General features: G+C 35.5%; 1 protein-coding gene across 1 annotated transcript; it reads left to right on the top strand.

The window, feature by feature from the left end:
- Positions 1-218: 218 nt before the first annotated feature.
- On the top strand, positions 219-26,240 carry LOC140147215 (45 kDa calcium-binding protein-like). The gene is given in 8 exon segments (XM_072168998.1): positions 219-325; positions 7,398-7,852; positions 8,548-8,684; positions 17,746-17,859; positions 18,861-18,923; positions 18,926-19,009; positions 20,632-20,807; positions 25,480-26,240. Coding segments are annotated over 7 exon segments (1,113 nt in total). The 5' UTR covers positions 219-325; positions 7,398-7,490; the 3' UTR covers positions 25,657-26,240.
- The last annotated feature ends 127 nt before the right edge of the window (positions 26,241-26,367 follow it).

Genomic DNA, 26,367 nt, shown 5'->3' with positions numbered 1-26,367 from the left:
AAAAGTGGGCTTAATTAATGCGTGTTTGAGCTGAGATGAGCTTCAATTTTGTCAGGTAATATTAGCATGATAAACAAGGCAGAGATAGGTATTTTTGCAATTAAGATTTGAGGAATTAGGTGTGCTGGGTTGTGGTCTAAATGCACTCCCACTTTCATGCTTTCGGGACTCGCATCTCCGATTACGATTGCCACTGAATTCTCAGCTCCGCACCCCGGGCTCCGCACGCAGGCACGAAGGAACAACTCATGAACTTTCTGTCAAAGAAGAACGGCACTTATTTACATTTTTTGAGAGCGAGCGTGCACAGCGTACATGTAAACACGTAAGTGGGGTTCTGAACTTCTGATTGGCTGATTGAATTCATTCAATGAATTGTCTGACAATCATAACAACAGCATGAACACATTGGGCCATGCGTTTTGAGTTGGGCCAGTAAATAGGTGGAGATGTTACATGCGCGCGGCATTTTAGGGATCATCTTTTTAATTTTCTCAGTTAATATGTAGCCTATGTAGTTATATTTGGTGTCAAATTAAAGCTTGTGATGAGACCAATACAGTAAACAAAAAAGTTGTAAAAAGTTATTAACATTTGAATAATTTGCATAATTAGCATAATGTGCGGGGTGGAGGAGGATCAGGAGGAGGAGGATCAGGAGGAGCAAATTTAATAAAAGTGACCCCCGGGGGTCATATGATGCAAGAGGTCCGTTTCTTTTTTCACATTTTTTTTTTTTTTTTTAAACTGCATACTATAACACCATACAATCATATTCCAGGTAATTTAATTTGCTTTGAGAAGCAATTTTGCATATTTTATTTTCCGTTCGGGTTACACATTGAAGTCAATGGGAAAATATGCCTTGAAAGAAGCTGGCGCAAAATTATTTTATTTTTATTGAACCCTATGATGTTTGTATTTAAAGCTCTGACTGAGAGGAATTCAAATATGGAACTTTTAAATATGTGGGGTGAAGCTAACTTTTTTTTTTAATTTGTCAAATTTTACATTTTTTCCCTAAAATATTTGGTATTTTCAGTTTCATAACTCCTTAGTGTTACACTCTGTGTCATTTTAAAAGCGCATTTTTGGATTCCTTGGTTCATTTGCAGCCAGAAAATGTATACTTTTATATATGTTGGGTATAATTTGTGAAAGATATTCATATCTAAACGAAAAACATGCAATTTTCATCTTGCGAAAACATGTAACGCATTACCGGCCCAATTCAAAACGCATGGCCATTGAACAGTCTGGTGATGCATGTACTTGATAATCTGATTGGCTGATTACGGCGTCAAAAGCGTTGTCGTTTGTCGGCGTCGCGCCAGACTTGGCGGCAAACAAAGTTCTGCATATGTCGCTCATTAACAGAGCGCTTGCGTCAATCTGAGGGACTGCTGTTCTTCTCTGAAACCGAGTGTAGTAGGTTCATGATGTTCCGGGCTAGCCAAGCTAAACTATGATCCGGAGACCGATTGAATGAACACAGCCTCTGACTCAGTCTGAGAGGCTGAGCCTGGCATACTGTGACAATTTTTTGTGTACACTGCGCCAGTTGTACATGTATGTACATGTCATTGTGTAGGTATGCTAGGTGAATTCAAATTTGCCATCAAACTGTAGACCGAATATTCAGTCGATTATACATACTATAAAATCGACTGAAGTGTTCCTACTGCGTTTGTGCATGGTGTTATTGATGTCACTTTTGAGTTTAATTTGTCTCACCTGCATATATGAGCTCTCCAAATTGTTGCTTGTATACAGTACAAGGTTTGGGTGTGCAATCGACGTAAAAAGCCGTTCTGCATTCGTTAAAAAAACCCAATTTGTAGTCACGTCTTGAGCACAATCTCGTGCGTGTCTTGCCTGTTTATTTTAAATGCAAAATGGCTGACCTTAAAGGTTAATTGATTGAGTTGACCTCATACGTAATGCATATTGATCATCCATTTCTCAAATAGGGGTGTTTTCTATCACATTGATGGACGTGCTGACCATTTCATCAGGCGGCATAGGAAGCGCAACACGTGACGTACGAGGCTGGCGAATATACATGGCTGACAGCCCCGTTCAAAATACACGGTTAGCAATTGGCCATGCGTTTTGAGTTGGGCCAGTAAATAGGTGGAGATGTTACATGCTTGTGCTGCATTTTAGGGATCATCTTTTAATTTTCTCAGTTAATATGTAGCCTATGTAGTTATATTTGGTGTCAAATTAAAGCTTGTGATGAGACCAATACAGTAAACCTTAAAAAGTTGTAAAAGTTATTAACATTTGAATAATTTGCATATAATTAGCATAATGTGCGGGGTGGAGGAGGATCAGGAGGAGGAGGATCAGGAGGAGCAAATTTAATAAAAGTGACCCCCGGGGGTCATATGATGCAAGAGGTCCGTTTCTTTTTTCACATTTTTACAATTCACTTTAAACTGCATACTATAACACCATACAATCATATTCCAGGTAATTTAATTTGCTTTGAGAAGCAATTTTGCATATTTTATTTTCCGTTCGGGTTACACATTGAAGTCAATGGGAAAATATGCCTTGAAAGAAGCTGGCGTAAAATTATTTTATTTTTATTGAACCCTATGATGTTATATATGTATTTAAAGCTCTGACTGAGAGGAATTCAAATATGGAACTTTTAAATATGTGGGGTGAAGCTAACTTTTTTTTTTAATTTGTCAAATTTTACATTTTTTCCCTAAAATATTTGGTATTTTCAGTTTCATAACTCCTTAGTGTTACACTCTGTGTCATTTTAAAGCGCATTTTTGGATTCCTTGGTTCATTTGCAGCCAGAAAATGTATACTTTTATATATGTTGGGTATAATTTGTGAAAGATATTCATATCTAAACGAAAAACATGCAATTTTCATCTTGCGAAAACATGTAACGCATTACCGGCCCAATTCAAAACGCATGGCCAATTACAAATGGAAAATTAACATACTTGCAGTGTGGTACTGCGGTCGCGTACCTCGGCGGTTTTAGAGTAAGATAATTTTGCTTTGACACCACATAACAAATTTAGAATTGTTTATGAAGATTTCATGAATATGTGTTAATCAATGGCGACCTCAAAATTAGCGATATCGCTTCCATCACCGCCTGGTGGCTTGGGTGGAATTTCCTAGAATTTCCCTCAAGAAATAATGGAATGAACCATATCCTTTGCAAGATGACACAGGTCATACCGGGTCAACCATGATCAATTTTGACAGGACAACGTGGGTATGGAACTCTCCAACTGACTCGTAAGAAAGGGCCAAGAAATTTCACTTTTTTCAGTGCACATCGAGAAACCTGAAGTATTGCAATAGAGTGAGAAGTAAGTGGTTATCACCTATAGGTTCACAAAGGAATTTTAGAGCGGTCATAAAAGGGTGAAAATAACGTGTAAAACAGCGGATGTAAATACCGACATCCTTCTCAAATCTAAAACATAGCGTAATAGTACGGCACTAATCAAACTGCATCATTTTACATATCAAATTAAAGCCCTTGAGTAAAGAAAGCCAAAACTGAAAACATTTTTGTCATAGCACTTTCCGTAACAAAGTTACATCTTGTCAAAGATTGACTTTCATCAAAAAGATTCTGCTAGCAAAATTCCCCCAACCGGCATTTAGGGGTGTTTCTAGATCTTAGTCTCATGGCGATAGCAGCTGTTTTTAATGGAACATGGGAACTGCTATCAAAATCCCTCTAAAATTCCATGTGCGACTTGATTATCACCATAAAAAATCATATATTTGGGTCAAGTGAAGTACCGGGTATAGAAAACATTTATGTAGGTTTCCTTCACCGACCTATTCTCGAAAAAAATTCAAATTTCTATGTAAATATGCATTGTGTTTGGGCCCCGGTCTCGGCGAATTTTGCTGACTAGCAAATGTGTTAACTAAGGTTTGCCTGGGATACCTACATTACTTGACTACAAATTTCGAACGTTTGAGGACTTGTTCTCAAGTTGTAGCAGGTGCCATAGGTTGTGTTCAATTTTAATTCATGAATTGTTTTCATTATAAATGTTGCAAAATATTAATATTGACAATAATTTTAAAATTAACAACCTGTTTGACCTCTCCATATATTCATACATTGCTCACCTGTGTTTTATTTTGTAGCAAAAATATTAATGATTATGTGTAATTTGCAGTAATTTTTAGAGCAACAATTTCTTCGCACCGAGGGGCGACGGCTATGTGTGTATGTGAATGTACATACATGTACATAGGCTAATGAAATGAAATTATTAATAGTTTCTCGTTACATTTTTTTCAGTGAACTATGAGGTCATGATTTCATTATTTATTATTTTGGAAAATTTCATTAAATTGTCAAAACTCTCATTTACCTATATTGTTGATGAAAGACCATCTCACAACGGGTATTAATGCTTAGATCATTATACAGACATTTTGCAACAGATTGAGAAAAGATTTGTTTTTATTAAAATAAAAAGAAATTTGCAATTTTTGTAATCACTGGGTGAGGTAATCCTCAAATTTTCATTATTTACTACACTCTCTAGGCCCGGGATCTAGGCCCCTACAACTAAGAAAAACTGCTGATTAGGCCCTTCGCACTTGATTATTAGTTTCCTGTTAAAGATTTTGAAAAAGGGACGAGTCGAGGTGACTTAATTATTAATTATCTTTCCGTAGTCAAAGTTACATCTTGTCAACGAGTGACTTTTGTTTGAACATTCAGCCAACATTTAATGCATCAAATCAATTAAAAAAGAAAATAGCATACCGTATTGTTTGTAATAAACACCCCGGGGACATGCACATTTTCCAAAAGGGGAGCGTTTATTTAGAAAAAACTTAGAAATTGGGTTAAAATTCCTGGTGGTGCTCCTGTAGAAAGGAGGGATTTACGGCTGTACTAATATAGTATTTATGCCATAATTTATGGTGACGCCCATGGAAAATATCATTTTTGTGGTAAATGCAGCAAAATTACACCCGTACTTGTGCATCATCAAGCAAGAACCTGGTGAAATTCTACCATATTATTAAATTAGGCAATGGAATGGATGGAAGTGTGAGTCATATAGGTCTTGTCCATGCTATTTAGCAATCGTCCCTGACAAGACTGACTGATTGATCCCAGTTAAAGCTTACTCACATGATAGAGTGCATGGAAATGTTTGCATTTTTGTCAATTTTTCACAGAAAAATTGGAGGGGGGGGCATTTATTAGAGGGGGAGCGTTTATTACAAACAATTCGGTAGTCTCATTATACTTTTTACCGTCGGGTTATTCTATGTGGAACTGCTATCAAAATCCCCATAAAATTCCATATATATGCGATTCTCTCATCACAAGAATTAATTTCCAGGGTCAAGTGAAGTATAGACAACACATATGAACATGTTAATTTATGTAGGTTTCCTTGACCTATCTTTTCTTTAAATTTTGTAAAATATGTAATTGTGTTTAGGCCAATTTTGGCGGACTAGCAAATGTAATAAAGGTTTAAAGTGTGAAACTACCGTAAAATATGCGGTACTGAGTTTGGCGAGCTTGCGGCCATAGGCCTTTTTCATAGCCATAATAAAATACTTGTGAAAACAAAAACAAAACATCTGCAAGGAATAAGGCTGGCATTTTCGGTCGGGTAAACGGGTACCCGCCCGAGATTACATTACCAGGTAGGAAATACCCTCCCAGGTACCCGAAATTCAAAAAAAAAAAAAAAAAAAAAAAAAATTTTTTTAAAGTTTTTATTTTTTCGGTTTTGTAGTGTCCCTGGACCTAGACCTAAATGCTAGGATCATTCATGGTTGACCTAAAAAAAAAAAAAAAAAAAAAAAAAAAAATTCAAGATATTTTGTTATTTTTAATATGAAAATTGATAATTTGTATTCATGTCATAGTCTATTAATGATTTCAAAATGCATTCAAATTCAATACATTTTGAAATCATTAATAGACTATGACATGAATACAAATTATCAATTTTCATATAAAAAATAACAAAATATCTTGAAATTTTTTTTTTTTTTTTTTTTTTAGGTCAACCATGAATGATCCTGGCATTTAGGTCTAGGTCCAGAGACACTACAGAAAAAATAAAAAAAAAAAAAATAATTTTTTTTTTTTTTTTTTTGCAATTTCGGGTACCCGGTTACCCGCCCGAAAATTGCGGCGGGTACCCGGGTACAAAATTACCCGAAAATGCCAGGCCTAGCAAGGAATGAACATTGGTAAACGCGTGTGGGAGAGATGAAAGAGCGAGCGGGGAAGCACAAAAAAAGGCGCAAGTAAAAAATGCAAAGGGCCTAACAATGGAAAGCGGGGAAATCAATGTTCATTCCTGAAGGAGAAAGAGTTCCTAAATTGAAACTGTTCATCTTTGTGGCAACTTGCCTTGTTACCGTGGCATTTTTTGAGTCCATCGCTGAGCGACAAGTGATTAGTATTTGACCAATAAGGTAGCCCAGCACGCTTTTCCCAATGCAACAAAATAAGTCCTACATTTGTATCTCATTGGCTGAAAAACAATTGCTATCACACAGTGATGTACAATGTAGTATAAATTCAGCTACCGTATAGGGATGTCTCCCAATTCTTGCTGTTGACGAATTGAATTTCAATGCTTGCACTGTCTCACTGTGTTTATAGAATTGACCGCCTCGGTAAGTATTAGACCACACAGTTGCATACATGTATACAATACCCACAAGAGCTTATAAATGAGTTTCAATGAGATGATTTGAAATGACCGCCACTTGAGATAATTGGAAAAAGAGAAACATGTACATTTGCTCTGCGTTGTGTTATCAGTGTGTCTGAATTGGGCTAACTGAGTTATGCACGGCGTCAGTCAGCGTATGGTGGTGTCATATGCTATTGATATTCATACTTTGAATGTCTATCTGGACCTGGGTACAAAATCATGAATATCTCGTGTTATTTTTGGTTTCTATTATACCTTTTGTAAGGCCTGGCTTTATGTGTAAGCTTCAGTCTGCGTATTGAAAACCCAGCCTGCATATTGAAATCCAAAACAGGCAGAAATTCAGATTTTACATAAAAAATGAATCCTTCAAGCCTGAGGGCTGAGGCGCATGCGTGAGTGGGGAAGAAAGCGGCCCATATAGTCTCAAACTATTATATTAAACAGGTTGGAACAAAATGGCCATGCGTGGCTGTTGAAGAACTAGTGGATTCGACCTACCATCATGGGGATTTCTGCCATGAAGATATCGAGGCAATGACACTTGTGTGGTTTTGACAGCAAGACGGTTTATTTTTTGTGTGTGTTTTTTGTGTTTACCTATAGGGACCTTTACAACACTTTTGAATATCTGTGACCACAGAAGTTGTAACACGTATATTTTGTGTATTTTTGTTTCTTACCACACAGTCAAGTCAAGGGGAAGAGATGAAACAAATATAACATCATCTGTACATGTATAAAGTGAAAATCTGAAGAGGAATTGAGTTGAAAGAAACCAAGATGCCTTCTAAACATACCATCAGGAATAGAACTTTTGCACAAATACTGCATGTTAGCATATGCTGCAGCTTTGTTATACTCCTGGCACTATCAGCTTTCATAAGACCAGTTCATTGCAGAGCTGTCATCCCAAATAATGCAACAAAAGAAAAACTACGAGTGGCACCAGGCCAAGAAAATAACCAAAATGGGATTAACCCTGATTTGGTGCCTGGTAAACACATGGATGCAGTGAAGATGGACAGAAACGGGGAACTGAACAAAGATTTTAGACAAGAGCTGTTCTTGGGGCCAGATCATGAAGATTTTGATTCCATACCAGAGAAGGAAGGACGCAAGAGGCTCATAGAAATTTTTAACACGTATGTACTGTATATAAAAAAAAATTTCACCCATTATGACTTTTAAATAGTATTTGATCTTGTTCAAGACGGTCTCTAATACTATGGCCAACTGATATCATCAGCCCCTGGCCCCAGCCTCAAATAAGGCCAACAAATAGTGCAAGCAAAGCAAGCACACACGGTCGTTGCTACTGTCAGTTTATGAACCATGCTTGGTCAAGGAATTTGATGATGTCCATCGCTAGATACTCTGTCATTGTTGTCAGCTGTTGCTTTAAAAACTCAATATTAAAACTACGCACAGCATAGCACCGCACGCCACATTAACCATGGCAGTAGCATACAGCATGTGGCTTTGGGCGGATACGGGCTTGAATCAAGACTTACAATAAATGAAACAAATCTTCGTAAGTTTCTGGTCATTATTGGTTGCTTGGTAATTGGTGTGTGTTGGGGGGGGGGGGGTGAACAAGGGGATGCCCTTGATTCGTTTTTACTTGCAGTGAGACTTAAAAGAAGTTACTCTAGTAAAGTTCAAATATTAGGTTTAAAATGTTTTATTATTGTTGGTTATGATTATTGCTTGCAATTCAGCTTGAAGGTCATTATTTGCCAATAAAATATCAATATCAAAATCAAGGCCCCTTTTCTAACTTTCAGACCAAAATCTTGAGTTGATTCACATGTGTTTGGTTATCGTTTGTTTATTACAGAGCTGACATTAACAAAGACGAATACCTGTCACATGAGGAACTTGTCAAATGGATTCACCACAAAACAGAAGAACATTTCCAAGAAGCAGCAGCATCTAGTAAACGAATGTTCCCATTAGTGGATACAAATAGTGATGGTAAGATGATGTAGCATTATTTAGTAAAATTAACATCCCCATTGGGCAAAAAAAAAAAGATTGTTTGTTTGTCCTCCACTGACCGATCCTAATCTGAAAAATCTGGAAAAAAGGGGTTTTTTTGTTTTACTGTACAAATGAATACCAACCCTAATTTTAGAATTCCAGAATTTATTTTTCTTTCAACATTTTTGACATCATGAAAAGTTTTTTTACAGTTTCTATACACTTCTATAAACTGTTTTAAAAACATGAATGAAGTGGTATACAGTAGAGAAATATCCCAATTCACAAGCAAATAGTTGTGATTCACAACTATTTGAGCTATTTATTAAGCTAATTAATATAAAGGCATACAGTCATGTTTTGGCTATGACCTTTAAAAAAAATCTTGAAAAAAAAAATCCAGACTGACCAACCCAATTCTGAAAAAGTTGTGGAGGACAAGCAAACAATCTTCTTTTTTTTGGGCCATACAAATAATACTAAGGTAGGCACCGGAGTTTCGCGCAAAAAGCTCAAAAAATCACGATTTTGGGGGTCCATCGCGATTTTGGTGGTCCATCGTGAATTTTGAGAATTTTGCCAAACACACTACTTTTCAATGTAAATTCACCAATATTCCATTTGATGCAGGCCCAGCGCCTGTTTACGTGAGTCCAGACCAGCACAATATCCTCCCCGGAAGTACACCCATCGTATGTGTGAGTTACGGCTTTTCACAATCCTTACTCACACACGCATGTACATTAAAAATACATGAATACGCGTTTTGAATTGGTTGTTTTGATATGCTTCCCTCACTAATATCTAACCTCCGACAAGACTTACACTCATTCGTTTTGCTTTAATGTTGTCACAACATATTAGGGAGCAGTCTTAATCATTTGGTAGTAAGTATCGTTAAGTAAGCAGGCGAAAAAATGAAAAGAATTCCCGACAAACACAGATTGACTAGCCCAAGAAGCCATGTTTACATTATTCGCACATGATTTTTACGCCGAACTACAATGACCTGTGAACTTTTATTCATGAGTCGCATGTCGTTATTAACAGTTCAGAAATCCCGCTAGCCAAGTCCGGGTAGCCAATATAAACGAATTAAACGACGCGAAAGAGGCTAACCCACAAATGAGCGTAAGAACCCATAATATCAATACGACTAAGATAACTAGATCTACATTATCATATTTATGTGCAGCCACTAAAAGGAATAAAAATAAACATGTATTGTAGACAAAATTATATTATTTCATATAGAAACAACCTGTCGTGTTTAAAATATTGCAACTGAATATAAATGAGACATAGCGCTACTGCGTGTAATGATATTGTAGTTTGTGACAAATAGCCACGAAGCGCCACGAAGTTATGAATAGCCCAAGGTCAATATGATGCATGATGGGAAGTCAACATGCTGACATAAATAAACAATTTACGAAGGTGTTTGTTGAGAGATGGTGAGATTTTCATCGTTTTTTAACTCATTTAGACTCCGTAAAATTTTACATCCATAGTGCAGGTGGCTTTCCAACACTCGTGTGACCCTCTTAAATCAACATTTGTGTGGGAAGGAATGCGGTAAGATGTAGAAAAAGTGATGACAATCTGACTGTATTTACGTTTACACATTTTTTACTGACTCTCTGGAGAACTTTTATATTACCTTGTTTGTATGGAGATGGTTTATATACCGGCTCCATACATTCGATGTATGTACCCCGGAAGCCCTTCCGTGATATGCAAATGTCCGATTTTTTTCCATGACGTGTTACCATGTGTGGTAGTTAATTCTTTACATCGATCGTATGTATGAGTGACGTCATTAATCATATGGCTCTGGTTTTTTTAACATGTATCAAAAGGCTAAATGACACTTTAGGAGACCCCAGCAGAAACACATGACCTATTTCCAGATAACTTTTTATATTTTTATGTAGTGTAGACCTAGGCTAATCTCCCATAGCTGAACAAAATTTGTCCCAGTTTTCTTTCTTTACTTGAGACAAGACCAAATGTCCACTTGTTCACGGAAATTTGTCAACCTAACAAAAGTGACTAATTTGTTTTGTTTACAAAATAAAACCAGATCAGCTCTGAGTATTCTGTTCAATATTTTATGAACACATGTTAGTACAAGATCCAAGAAATCCAAGATTTACATAAATAATTTCTAACATGAAAAAATTTTGAGCACTTGAAAATTATGTTTGGACGTTACATTTTCCGTTAACAATCTTGCTCTATTTTCAACATGATCTAAGTTATTGTTTTATCAAGTAAAACATACACAAATACTTTTAATGTATGCCTCAGGGCAATATAAATAATTGCAAGTGCCAATTTTGTATCGGTTGAATGTTTTCAAATTATGGTGAAGCATTACTTAATGGGTCTCATTTTCCGTTAACAGTTTTGTAACATCCGAAAGAATACATATTGTCTTATAATTATGTGAAGAACAATACTAGCTTTGAATTTTCATTATTAAGTTGAAGTAGACATGACAACAAGTATCTAAATGAAAAATGATTTCACTTCCTCTTGACTTTATGTAAAATGTTGGCCACACAACATTTCCGTTAACAATGGTAACATCCGAATCAAATGTAACATCCGAGATAGAAAGAGTGACATTTTATTGAAGAAATTTAATTAGAGGGGAAATAAAAGGGTCAAATGGATTGGAAATCATGGGAAGGCTATAGTAGAAATATTTTTTACCATACCCAGGTTTGTTCTTTGAGTGTGCAAATTGTTAACATGTCAAGTTTGTTTCGGATGTTACAAGGCAAAATGTTAACAGAAAGTGAGGCCAATAACAGAGCATTGTAAGAAGATTTTAGAATACACTTAAATGAATGTGAATTTCTAGTAAATATGGTATATATTCTCATTTTCCTAATATTGCTGACTCCATTTCACCTTTGTAAACCTTGCTAGTTGAAAAAATTACAAGTTGTTAGCTCTACAATATCTATTGTCTCTATGCACAACACATAAGATAAAAAGCAACATAATTGATTTGGTTCACTCCTTTCAAATTAATTTCATTACTGACATATTCACATATCCTAAGAAATGTATTTTAAATTTGAAAAGCAACTTACACTGAATATTTCTCCATACACTTAGCAAAATACTTTGATTTAAAATGTGCTTCGGATGTTACCCATTTTTTGTTAACAAGTCCAAAATGAAGTTGTAATTTCAAAAAACTTTATAATATTTTAGCATTAGATGATATCTAAAACTTATTGAAAATAATAAGTAGCAATTTTATCATAATCGTTTATTTCAAAATTTAAAAAAAGCTGCATTTTCATAAAAAAGTGATCATTTTAACATAAAATATATATGGGCAATTCCACGGTAACTCGTGCTACACTTTATGGCGTCCTTTTACATACTTTGTGCTCCAGCTTTTAAATAGATTTGATTGGAATCTGTATTTTTTGTATTTTAATACCCAACATTCAAGGCTAGATCCTCATAGTATTGCTAATTCAGGATATCAACTTTTGTATGTATGGGACAGCTGTAAAAATCGGTAACTCGTGCTACGAGCAGAGGACATGCTTAAAAATCACTCATTTTTATTTTGATGGTGTGCTAAAACAAAAAACACTAAAGCCTTATTGATTATATGATAAGTAATTGCTATAATAAGGTTTGTTTTGGTATACCTTAAAAAGTTGTGGCCCTCATAGTTTTACATTGACTGGCAAAAAACATGGTAACTTCGTGCTACACGGTAACTCGTGCTACAGTTTGTCCGCCATATATAAAATGGTATTGTTCATCTAAATGTCAATTTTTTTTGATAACAATTCCTCAACAACTGGTGTAATGATCAAATAACTCAATCTATGTACAAATAACCCCCCAAATAACCCATCTATGTACAAATAACACTATTCAGTGTATGTACCAGCATACAATGTACCACACACATTACATGCAAACATCCCAGCCTTACATACGCCTTGCTTGATCCTGTTTGGATATTTTATTCTAGGGCTTAAATTTAAACAGTTAAATTGAACAGTCAACAATTGATAAAACTTTTACTTCCATGTTATTTGACTCTAAATTCCCTCACAAAACTTGTAATGTTCATGGTTATTTGCTCTGTAAGTTTTTTAAATAAAAATTGCTTTCTGAGTTATAGAATGTTTGGTCATCTTTTGGTTGAGACCATTTCCTGCTTGGAGCAAATACTCTAGTTTGCCCGATTTCAATCACTTCACTAAGCTGGAATATGAGCCTCATTACACTCAACAACAAACCAATTTCCAATGCAAATCTCAGAACTATACAAATCTCAATATCAACAATGTCACTGTGGCTGTTAATCTCAGGATTTCCAGTATCTATTTTGTTTGTTTGTTTTATTTCTTCTTTTGCCTCGGTTACTCATTCAGTGGATGTTTTAAGGGAGCTGTTCTTCCATGAGGCCCATATTAATTGATTGGTTCTTTGGCTAGATCCTAGGGGGGAGGGCTAAAAATTTGGTTGCATCATTTTGACCAGGTATTGATAGTGGGATATATGCTAAATAGCATGTTTTTTTAGAGAGACTGTACAATGTAAAGTCTTTGAGCTTTTAAAAAAAAAAAGGACTTTATTGGGGTGTGCAAAAATTTGGTATAAATAAATTTACACTATTTTGGCACATGATCGGGGTGGAAACTGGCTCCTTGAATCTTATCTCTATCTTTGCCTTCCATATTTTTACTTTAATTTTCCTGCGACAGGAGGTCACTTTTCACTTTCATTTTTGGCCCCCACACATGTGTGGTTGCCTGGTTGGTTGTTTGTTTGTTTCTTTCTTTGTTTGGCTGTCCGGGCGGAAGCAAATTCATTAATCCACTGTACAGCTCCAACACAATAACTACAAACTTGGTACCGGTATGGTGATAGAATAATGGTGGCTTGATGTGCTGTGTAGTTTTGTGTTATGTTATTTGCATATTTATGAATATTAATGAGCTTATTTACAAATTTTGCCTACATTTTCATTAATCCACTTTGCAGCATTATAAACACAATAACCAATCAACTTCAAACTTGGTTTGGTTGGATATGGTGGCCTGATGTGCTGTATAATTTTGTGTCATGTTATTTGCATATTTATGAATATTAATGAGCTTATTTGCATATTGCATATTATTTTTATTTACAAACCTTTGTTATTTACACACTTTTGTGTGTGTGTGTGTATGGGCACCTTAATTACGAACTGCATAATTCTAGTTTGTCATGGGGCAGGCTGCCCCCTCCCCCCCCCCCCCCCCACACTGGCTACACTGCTGCTAGAAAGCTGTTACCAATATCATGGTCACATATAAATGCATATTCATGTAGTTGGGAGATCCTCTATTGCTGCCAAGTGGTAGATTTTGCATTACCTTTGCTGGTACAGGGGGAAGTGGGCTATGGTAACTCGTACTACATCGGTAACTCGTGCTACTGGTAACTCGTGCTACAGTTTTAAATGGGTCATTATTATGTGATGGATAGTGTTTTGTATATTAATTTCTTATTTTTACTCAAGGCACTACTAGTAGAAGGAAAATAATAAGTGGCATCAATTAAATTGCCAACATTTTGAAAATATATAAAAAATGCATCTTTCGGTAACTTCGTGCTTTCGCCATATTTAGTGCTATGAAAGCTTAATGAAAGAAAAAAAATAGTTACCAATACCATGGTCACATATAAATGCATATTCATGTAGTTGGGAGATCCTCTATTGCTGCCAAGTGGTAGATTTTGCATTACCTTTGCTGGTACAGGGGGAAGTGGGCTATGGTAACTCGTGCTACATCGGTAACTCGTGCTACTGGTAACTCGTGCTACAGTTTTTAATGGGTCATTATTATGTGATGGATAGTGTTTTGTATATTAATTTCTTATTTTTACTCAAGGCACTACTAGTAGAAGGAAAATAATAAGTGGCATCAATTACATTGCCAACATTTTGAAAATACATAAAAAAATGCATCTTTCGGTAACTTCGTGCTCACGCCATATTTAGTGCAATGAAACGCATAATGAAAGAAAAAAAATTATTGGGGATTATTTAAAATGTGTTGGATGTTTCTTGAAGACCATATTTCAGAGATATAAAATGTATCAAATTTAAAAGAAAAGTGCCCATGTTTAATAAAATAGGCCCACTTGGAAAATATCTAAGTTGAACAGGAGTTTTTCACTTAAAATACACTCTCCAAAGAAACGTTAAAAAAAAAAAAAAAATGTTAGAAAAATGCGAAAAAAGTTTATAACTTGAACCTTACATCTGTTTGGAATAATATAAAAGTTAAAAGAAATATATATTGGCAATTTCATTTTTTTGAGTCATGTCCACTTTTGCTTGGAATTGCCCATATGTACATGTACATGTGTTAGGCCTATTGGAATCACTATGCACATATACCAGAAATGAAGCAGGAGAAATACTTATTATGCTTCATACAGCTTCATTATGTCTGATAAAACAATAAATTATCAATGGAAACAAATTAACCACTAAGAAAAATACTCTTACAACAGAACAAGTTTCATGGGAATTATTTGTTAACACAGACTTATGAGCTGTTTTAATACGATCAGTTTTTGCATATTTTATATGTGTGCAAATGATAAATGAGTGTGCCTTGCATTAAAAAATTTGTGAGTGTCCATCATGGCAACATACCTGTTGTATATGCAATGATCTCATGTTCGTTAATTCATCTTCCAACCATCAATCTTTGTAAAAATGTTAACAGCATGTAACATCCGAATCACCACCTTTCATTATACACATTATATTATACATATTTTGAATCATTTGAATAATTTCAACAGGTTTTCTGATTCAAAGTGATTGATATTTATGCTAAAATAATGAAATGTCACAAATGTTTCCCTCAATAAGTTCAATTAGATTGCAATTGCATGTTAACCTAATGTAACATCCGAAACACTCTGAAGTTGGGAAGACGTAAAAGAAGGCCTGATTATGCTTGTAAGACAGGCGTAGCCCTTTGTATTATCAACTTAATGCTTCAGGGAGCTAATTAATTTGATTTATTATGATTCCAGTGCACATTTACAATAAGGATGTGGGTAACAATGTATATGAATAAATGCCATATCAGTACATGTATATACATTTAAATTTAAAAATTTCTTCAGTAAGATGAAAATATCATTTAAAATGATGATTAGATTTGCAAGTGATAGGTTTAATCATCTGACAGTGATTATCACTTACATTTTTGAACTAGTATTTGCTTAGAAATAGGGCCAGATACCTGCAAATAATGCATGTTAACATAATAACGTAACATCCGAAACCCACGAGTATCTAGAGTTACATTTTTACTATAAAGGCATTATCAAACTTATTTTGATATGTCAGTACTTGGTTATCATTACCTTGTTCACATATGGATTAGCAATATATGTGGATGAAATTAATTACGTTTAGAGCATATTTTTGACCACCAAACCTGCTATTTTGCCCATTTTTCTTTTTCATATGCCTGAAAAGTTGCCTAAATGTGATCGCAGAATGGCCATATTTGGTCAATAGTAACTTTGACTCATTATTTTCCTATCACAACTAACTTGGTAACTAATGGGCATTACAGTAAGCAATATCTAGCTTTGGCAACAAGTTGCTTTTTTTTTATAATTTCTCATTTAGCTAAAGGGTCTACAAAGTTTACAGACCAAATGAACAGAATTAAGCTCAAGTTTTGTATTTTCATAAAATTCAAGTCATCTGCTTTGAGAAATGACATATTTTAAGTGTCTTCTGTCAATTTCATTTTTACCCTCTTAGTTCACACTTTTGATACATGTTAAAAAAACCAGAGCCATATGCATAATTGATTGAGCGAAGAAGGGTAGGATATAAGTCACAGAGCGCACGCGAGATATACGAATCAGTTCATGACAAAAACAACATTTGGGCGTAAAAAGTACAGTTATGCATTAAAATGTTTATTGTACAGTACAGTAGTAGCTTTTCACATAAAATTTGCATTGTTCACATAATGTATCAACTTCATGGAGAGAAAACCATCGGACTAGCACGTGTGAAATAGGTGCAGAATTCGGCATACTTGATTTACTTCGAATTGCGTGTGACTTCATCAATGGATACAAAAAGTGGTGGAAAACGCATTTTTGCGCTTTTGACTTGAATTTTCGCGCATTTCGCGCTTTATAAAAAACCGCCGCGCATTTTGCCGTTTTAAATCGCGCGAAACTCCGGTGCCTATACTAAGGAAGTAGTGGTAGCATATGTAGTAGCTTAATTCATACGCTCGCTCTGGGTTGCAAAGTCAAAAGAATAAAAGTAAGAAAATGACAAAAAGTGACTTTGGCAAATAGTTTTCTCTGTTTTTCTTAAAAGGACAATGTAGTAATTGACCAATTTGGGATTTTTGGATAAAATTGGCTCTTCATTGTGAGAGACACCTGCAGTATAACTAGCAGTGGCTGATTGTGCCACAGTTGTGTAAGATTTATACTGTACTGCATGGGAAATTGGATACACATGGCATGGTTTATAGTGAGAGTTAAAACAGGTTATCTATAAAGTTGCCAAACCCGTGGTAAGAATTAAGCCCCATTGGGCGACTTCTGATGATTTTGTTTGAAGATCAAAATGGACCACAACTTTAAAACTATTAGGAGTAGAACCCCCTGTGTTTCTGTAATATATTCTTTATTTTTTCTCTTTCATTTGACACCATTTGGGTGGTCATACCTTAGTGGCATTTCGAGATTTATCCATTTCAGACCAAAAGATTACTCAGTTAGTAAGCTAGTAAGTAAGCTAGTAACATACATGCACACTAATTTAGGCTGGTCCATTTCATGGTCCAGCAAATATGACAAATCCACACACTCCATGTAGCCAAATAAAAAAAAATGCCTGTCAAGAAATGACTATAAGGCAGAGCAAAATGGGTTTTTTTCCCATTTTTTTCCAAACTAGTAAATATGACTTATGTAAGGTGGCAAAATTAATACTAGTATTATATTTTTCCTGTCACAGGTGTGTTGTTTTGGGATGAATACAAGAAGCAATTCCTGTTACTACGAGGTTATGATGAGAAGAAACAGCAGCAACTCGATCAAAACCAGCTGATGTTAAGTGGCCATGATGAAGGTAAATTATAGCAAATGCGGATTCTGTGGTACAATGTAATGCGGTTTTCTGTAATTGCATTTTTATGCCATGCACTAAATATTATGATTTCAAATTGATTCATTGGCAACAATTTGTGATATTTGAATTCATCAAAACTGACTGCCAGTTACATTACACATGTTGTCAGTATATCATGAAAGTCCTTCAGTAAGCGCATACAAATGATCACCCAAAGGGAGCATCCAAGTGGAGGGTCCTTCTCACGCTGTGAATAGGATATCAATAAATCCCATTTTGATATAAAATTGGATCGGTTGAGCCCATATTTATTAGTCGAGCTATGAGTTTTAAAATATTGGGACGAGACTTAGTCGAGTCCAATATTTTTAAACTCATAGCGAGACCAATAAATATGGCGTAAAGCATCAATTTTATCATTATTATGATTTGGATCCAATATTATCACAACTTGGATCCATCAAAACATAATAATGATTATAACTGGTGAAGCAGCTCAACCGTGCATACACTTGTACAATCAACTCGAAGGTCATAAGTACTAAGCATATAGAGCAAAATGCACAGGCCAGTTTTTGATATTAAAATTTTTTAATATTTTTCTTCAATATTTTGTTGCAAATTTTTGTGACAGCCCATTTTCTTTACTTTTTTTAACATGGATTGTGTTGCAGATCATTATGGATTCTTTGATTTTTGTGAAAACTTACGGTTTTTGGACCTAAAATGCGCAATTGTACCCAAAATGCGCAATTTTCTGCATTTTTTGCGCATCACACATTTTCCCTGTCCTGAGTCATAAGCAAGATCAGACCTACCAATTGCATTATGTACCCATCAGTGATCTTTTGATTGGTAGGTTTCAGTTTAAATTGTTATTAATAGTATCAATCTAATTGTTTCTTTTTATGAATAAGACATTAAAGTTAACATCTTAGCCAAAAAACAAAAACAAAGTTCTTAATTAATTGCTTAATTTGCTTTGTCTACCCATTGAATAGATGATTACATCTTGTACCGTGATCGATGGGGGAGAGCGGATGACGATGGAGATGATGCATTAAATCAAGGCAATTCTTGGCATTCCTTCACCCAGAACATTGTAAAACTATGCTGACTATGCTTGTGGAAGAAATACTACATGATTTAGGTGAGAAAATGTGCAGATGTTGAGGTAGTGTTTAGACTAGTCTATGTTAGGGTTGATACATGTATTCACCGTCAAAGTGTGATGTCAAAATCAATCATTGCTAATAAGTCAACTGGTTCAGGCTATCTGTGTTTGGAACTATGATCAAAATGATCACAACACAAAGTCAATGGGTTGCTAATACATGTAGGTGTGCAAATCAAGCGTGAACCAGGAACTAAGGTATGATGTATTCACTATGACAGTGAATTCTAGTTAATTTCCTATTTCATACTGTATGTATAAATAAGCCACATTTACATTGCTTTGTGCATGTAGGTGGTAATTTTCTGCACCTGTTGTACCATATTGTGGAAGTATACATAGTAATAGGTTCATTGTATACAATATGAACAGTACAAATAACACTCAATTTCATGCATGTAGTATACACATTATTTACAATGAAGTTGTGCGAACTGACTCCAGGTTTTCCAAGTAGTGTGAAGGAGGTGCAGACTGATCAGGGTCTATATACAAAAGAATTTTATCAGTAACTTTTGTCGCTATTAAAGTTTAGATTGCTATTTGTTTCAAGGAATTTGTCAAAAGTTTAAGAGTTCTGGGAAACATTCATTTCAAATTACTGCAAACTGTATGCAAAATTTGCTTAACAATTAGTTTAGATGGAAAGAATGATGATAAATTCTTTAAATGTCTGTGACCCGATCGACAGCCTCATCTCCCATTTTTCTTCATCAAAACTGAGATTTTGGTATCATAGGAAAGCTCATATTGTTCTCATTACCCCATTGAAAATTAACACTCGAGATATGTTTTGTTTAAATGGTGTGAACAAAAACATACCGTATTTCCTTGGATAAACACCCCCGGGACCGTTGCATTTTCCAAGCGGGGGCGTTTATTAGCTCTAGGTCATTTTTAGAACAATAATTCCTGTTAAAAATTATTAGGTAAGCTTAAAACTCACGCTGAAATGACGAACTAGATACACTGACTTCTAGTTCACTTCCCGGTTTCCGACCAGATTTTCACCGATTATCAACGCCATGTGTGCAACTTACTACACACGATAGCATGGAAATATCAGCATTTTTTAAACATCTTGGTTGAAAATAGTGGTGTGGGCGTTTATTTGAGGGGGGGGACTATATCAAGGAAATACGGTAGTGATTTGTGGCTACCACACTAGATGCGTATATAATATCCCATGAGGCATTGTTATACACATCTCTGCTTCTCATATCAAAATTAGCAGCAGCAATGTAGCTCAAAATTTGGAAACAAATTGTTTTAGGGAACAAACCAAAAGATCGATGACGTCCTGTAAACGTAACTAGTTTCGTTTCTCAGCCGATCCCCTCCCTTCCTGCCAGAAACGTAATAATGAAATGTTGAAAATGTTAGCATAATAATAATAATGACACACTCTTCAGACCAATGTTTTTGTATAAATGTAATCAAGTTTTTTTACCCCGTCCCCCTAATCGATCTTTTGGTTTGTTCCCTTAATGGTAGGGATTCTAAGATAGAAAAGAGAAAATGAAAAATCAGACCATGCCTCTTTAATTGTTTATGACAAGTGTTATATTATTGAACTTTTTCCTTACTTACATTTCTAGACCGTGATGGCGACAAGGCACTAAGCTTAGCCGAGTTTGTTTCTCTGCCAGAAGAAGATGCAGGTAACATAGAGGACCTCGGCAAGAATGATGAGTGGATTAGAGAACGCAAACAAGAATTCATGACCAACATAGATCTGAATAAAGATGGCATAGCATCATTGGAAGAATTGGAGGTGAGATCATACATGTAGAATTAATATAGAAACCAAGGGAGTAATATGTGACACGATCAAGGGAAATGAGTCGGATGTCGCTAATATTGATTTTTAGATATTGGCAAAGAAAGTGTTCAAATTCTTTTGTTTTCTATTGTTTTCAGCGATTGATAATTTGATGTAACTTCGCAAAGAAAAGTCATATCAACATGGGGTTTTCAGTTTCTGAAAGCTATAAATATCTTCTTTAGAAACATGTGTAAAACTCATTTTCGACCAGGGTCGACATGTGACTCATTCCCCTTGATCATGTTACATATCATTTAATTGAAAACCAAATTAAAAAAAATTGCCCGGACGTAAGATGTGAACTAGTCTTTTTAATTCGGTCTTCAATTATAGTTCATAAATTGTTTATGTTATTTGTCTCCCTAAAGAGAGAGATCTCAAGAAAATGTGACCTAGAGCGAGTAATGAGATATTGAGGGAATGTCAAAATCAAGATGTTCGTAAATAATTATTACACTGTTGTCTGCATTAATTAATGAACATTTAATACCAAAATCAACATCATGTAGTCCGAAACTAATCAATGATTGGATATTATTTTGACATATCAAGTCGGGAACATTTAAAGTTCTTAATTGTTAAGAGGTCATGGAAAGATTAAAGAACAACAATCTCACCATTTTTTCCTGGGCACTTTGATGGAATTATGTTGTACAATGTATACTAATGTATCAAAGTTGAAGTGCATTTTTGAAAATAGAGAGATTGCGATTTTCCAAACGTAGAGCGTGGGACGACGTTTTTACGTGCGTTAACACGCACGTTTTTACGTAGCTATGTATTGCAGTGAGGCCACATACTTTACCAACGCTTCGTGTTGTGGCGCTATGTCCTATAGTCAGTCATCTGGTGATTTGTTTTGCATGAAATCAGCCCGGGGTAGTCGGTGGGGTCAGGGATCAATAAAGGGATCTTAATCCTCTCTACGTCATACATAAATTCACCCAGTCTCATTTCCCTGTGAGTGTGATCGGAATCCGTCCCTCACGTGAGGGACGGAAATCCATAGATAAATAGATGCACTGAGAGGTTAAGGAGTATTTTCATTCAATTAAACTTGAATGGATATTTGACTCTTAATAAGGTGAATATCTATGCCAAATGAATTAAAGGTGTTACATGTACTTTTGTCGTAATGTCGCATTTTGGCTTGTGAGGGACGGAAATCAATAGATTTGATAAACCATGGCAATAGTTACATCTTTCTTTTTTTTATTTTTTTTTATGGTCTGAATTACACTTGTAACATATAATATGTAATTTGAATGTTGTCTCCATCATATCAATACAAGAAACAGCTGAAATTTACTTTGAGTGGTTCTTTAAACGGAACATAAACTTAACGTTAGGGACGGACATTTTCTGTGTGAGGGACGGACAAAATGTGACGCCATTTTGAAATTAGCGGAATTTTTTCCAATTGCCTCAAAATCTGTCCTTTGGCCTCTTACAGTATTATTTTAACTAATATAATGTTGCTTTGATAATTTTTAGTGTGTGTAAATTACCACAGCAAGTGATTGTGAGGGACGGACAAGTTGGGTGTGAGGGACGGACATGCTGGTTTTCTTTCAATTTGGTAAAAAAAGCATGTCCGTCCCTCACACTTTGTGTAATTAAGCTTGCGTAACTCTGGAATGAAATGTTTCTAATTTTTGTAACTTTATATCAGGATACCTGGGCATCAATGTCAATAGATGGGGTATGTGTCATTGTAATTTATTCAAGAACTTTTACGAAAAAAACTTTTTATGATTAATTTTGTGAGGGACGGACAAAATTTGATAACATCAACTTCAACGACCCTCCTTCCTTAACAGGGACACATTTTTTATTTATCTAAATTGTATTATTATAGTAAATTGTATTGCTGTTAATTTGCAAAACAAAATACGCTACAGGAACTCTTCTTGTTATTTAAAGCTTTATTTTTAAATTTGTACTGTGATGTCCGTCCCTCACAGTGTAATTTTGTTGACCTAACTTTACGGAACCCGTTTACGCAGAACGTACGGCAAAATTTTACTTTTTCTTTTGGATTAGTAAAATATGATGTTTTGAGATAATTATTATGCACAATATGCACAAATTTATAACAATTTTAATTTTTGGCCAAATGTTACCTAATTTCCGATCACACTCATATATAATATTAAATTTTAAAAAAAATGGAATTTCAGTTCGGCACAGGTGGGCCTCGAACCCACGCCGCTGCTACATACAGAATACAGAAGTCCAGCGCACTAATCCACTGGACCACATGACAGTTCGGTAGCCATATTGAATTTTAAATTATAGGCTATAGGCAACTCCAACATTGATCGGGTATAGACCACTTGACATGTGACGTCATTGCCCGGCAGTATCTGCGTGAATTATGACAATTTCCATTGTTCTTTGCCCTGCAGTGTGCGTCACGCATCGTAGTTTGCTCAGGGCACGTGCATTTCAAATCGCCCACCATATTTCATATAGTACAAGAAAGCCATTGAACAGTGTAGCGGTTTGTTTGAGCATATCGACAGACGAGGCCCTCGCCTTTGTTGATAAACAATGATTTCATATTAGCATAATGACAGTACTCATCAGTTAATAGCCACTTCGTGAATAGATGGGCACTATCAGCTGTCAAAGAGATGTCTTATGCAGCTGCCAATCACGATAGAGGCTTGAAAACATTTTGTTATAAACCCAAAAGTTATATAAGGACAAAACTGTGCATGTTGGTACTTGATTGTTTGGATTCTTATATGTTGAAAATCCCTTGTAGTAGTATTTTTTATGTGTAGTGTATATTGTTTATAAATTATACAGCTTTTCAATTTTGGGCATTAATGCTCTGTTGCACTGTTTTCATCAACCTATTTTATCGTAGTGCATTTCTTATGTGTGTGAGCCGAAATGTCGTGGTAGATTGCAATCATGCCTTTGTTGAACTGTACTCCGCCATAACTACGGTGAAGGACACGGTTCAAACCCTTTGTTTGGAGCCAATCAATAAAAGAATGCAGGGCCTCTATAAGTTAAGAAGTGACGTAATAATCGCAATAGATGAATACAATGTTTGAATAGATCGCCCAACCATGCCAACACAAGCAGATTGCACTAATCACCTGTGTACCGGGTATGTCTGCAAACATAGATTGAATACAATACAGCTCTTTTCAAAAATACTAATCTTATAGGTGCGAGTGAACCGTTGCCTTGCCAGAGGTCTATACTTTGAATTTGTGTGTAAATAAATAAATAAATAAATAAATAAATAAATAAATAACCGATCAGGAATTGTGCATATTTGAACGTGTTCCTAATGTTCCTAAAATATCTGAGCCAAACTTTCCTTGTCCTCCCCCCTCCCAACAATAAAAAAAAAAAAAAAATGCTTGCCCCCTTTGACCTGCCAACCAATCTTTGACCCCCCCCCCCACCCCTATAATACTTCACCACCTCGGGGATACACAAAGTTATTGCACCACCCCTCAGCTGTACAAAAAACACATGATATTTTGACTATAACATTCATAGAGAAACACTCGTTCTCTACGTTTCCTTTACCTAGACTCGAGGTAAAATCAGCCTATTTCCACGTGGAACCATGGTGGAACGTACGTGTTAATGCTACGTTGAGTCCAAAATGTCAAATCGCAAGGTAATTTTTTATACGCAAAGTATCACACACATTTCAATAGACAATCTCTATGCGTATGAATATTGCGTTTAAAATTAGTCCATTTTTAACACATCGCTGTACCTTTATTATAATGATTTGTTACAAACAAAAAGGATCATAATAATAATTAGACTTTCCTTCGTATGTTCATTATCCTTGACTGTCTTTAAAATATTGTGAAATGGACAAATTTTGTGCATTTTCAACGATGTATCTACGTCGATTTCATGCGTGGAATATCTTCAAAAATAGCTAAACACGTGACCTCGCCGATACAGGAGAGTGGTTTTGAATAGATCAACGTCACGTCCGATGTCTACGTTTGGAAATCGCAACCTCTCTAATATGACCAATGTGACCTACATTTGACCACAGATGATCCACATTTGTGCTCATAAATCAAAGTGGTGATTCCTCATGTAAATTATGTGCTGGCTAAGGTGACTCACTTGACAAAACAAGACTCTGAAGTACACATTGATGTCACCTTCAGTAGGTGAGGGGAATTGAAGCAAAGTGAGTTACAGCAATGATTTTTAACCTCCCCCAAAGTTTGTATAATGTTTAGAAGTTGGTCTATTGTACAGGTATGAGAATTTTCAGGCTTTTGCCTGAATTCAGGCAGTTTTGTTGTCCAGGTTTAGGCATTTTTATTTATTTTCAGCCTGTTTTGGGCCTTTTAAGGCCGATTTCACCACTTTTTCATGCAGTTTTCAAAAAAGCCATTGTCATGCCTGATTGTAAAATGCTTTTTTTTCACCCTTTTCATAAAATACTTTTTGGTAATTGCAGTATTCCCCTTCTTGGGACATACAGCTTGTTGAGATGAAAGGAGCACTTGATGGTTAATATTAAAAGCAAAATTGCATATCAGTCAAGGTCTCTGCTGTAAGTGTCCTTACTCTGTATTGGCATACTGACAAAGAAAACTGTTGTTTTATTCTCTTGCAGAAATACATGGACCCAAAGAACATACAGCATGCAGAAAGTGAAGCAAGGCATCTAATGGGAGCTGCAGATATTAATGAAGATAACAAACTGTCACTTAGAGAAATTCTGGAAAACTACTTTGTCTTTGTGGGAAGCAAGTTGTACAACTATGCCAGAAATGTGCATGATGAATTTTAACATCATTTTTGTTCCCAACACAGTGACTGCAGAGCAGCATGTTGTGGTTTGTGTATATCTTATTTCAGTCATTCACAGTGAATGGTCAATTGATCAAAACACATTGTATTGCCTCTACCCATACCTATGTAATTTTGAAATAGAAGGGCAGCTGATTTATGATTGAGATGTCAGAGAACGATCAGCTCCTGTCAATGGTCAATTTTGTGTATGTTTTGTATAATCTACTCTTCTGTGCAGGGAGATGCCATCTATGTTTCAACAGCAAGTTTACGTGTTCCATCAACAAGTGTTGTTAAGTGTCAATTTTTGATATTAACATATGTGACATGATCTGGTCCATGGGGGCCAAAGGCGGCAAATTTGAAATTGAAAAAAAGGCAAAAATATGGAGTAAAAAACAATAAAATACATAACAAAATACACATCACAATTAAAGCTTCAGAACTTTAGAAATAAGTATGCTAGACCATTGGTGTTTTCAGTATATGATAGCCTATTGTTTGTAAACGGTAATAATTATAGTAACTCAATTTTCAAAAATGCCTCCTTTGGCCCCCATGGAGCAGATCATGTCACATATAGTTTTACATTAAATCAAACATGTGTCCTACTGTCTACAGACAAGTTTTGAACCATTTACTAAACCGAGACAATCTTCAGCATTCAGAAGTCTTAAGACTAAGAGGGTGTAATTACAAACAGTAGCAG

This window comes from Amphiura filiformis, chromosome 1 (assembly GCF_039555335.1).
Source record: "Amphiura filiformis chromosome 1, Afil_fr2py, whole genome shotgun sequence".
NCBI classification, from domain to species: Eukaryota; Metazoa; Echinodermata; class Ophiuroidea; order Amphilepidida; family Amphiuridae; genus Amphiura; species Amphiura filiformis.
The sequence above is the reverse complement of the archived record's forward strand: the minus strand, read 5'-3'. Positions and strand labels throughout refer to the sequence as shown.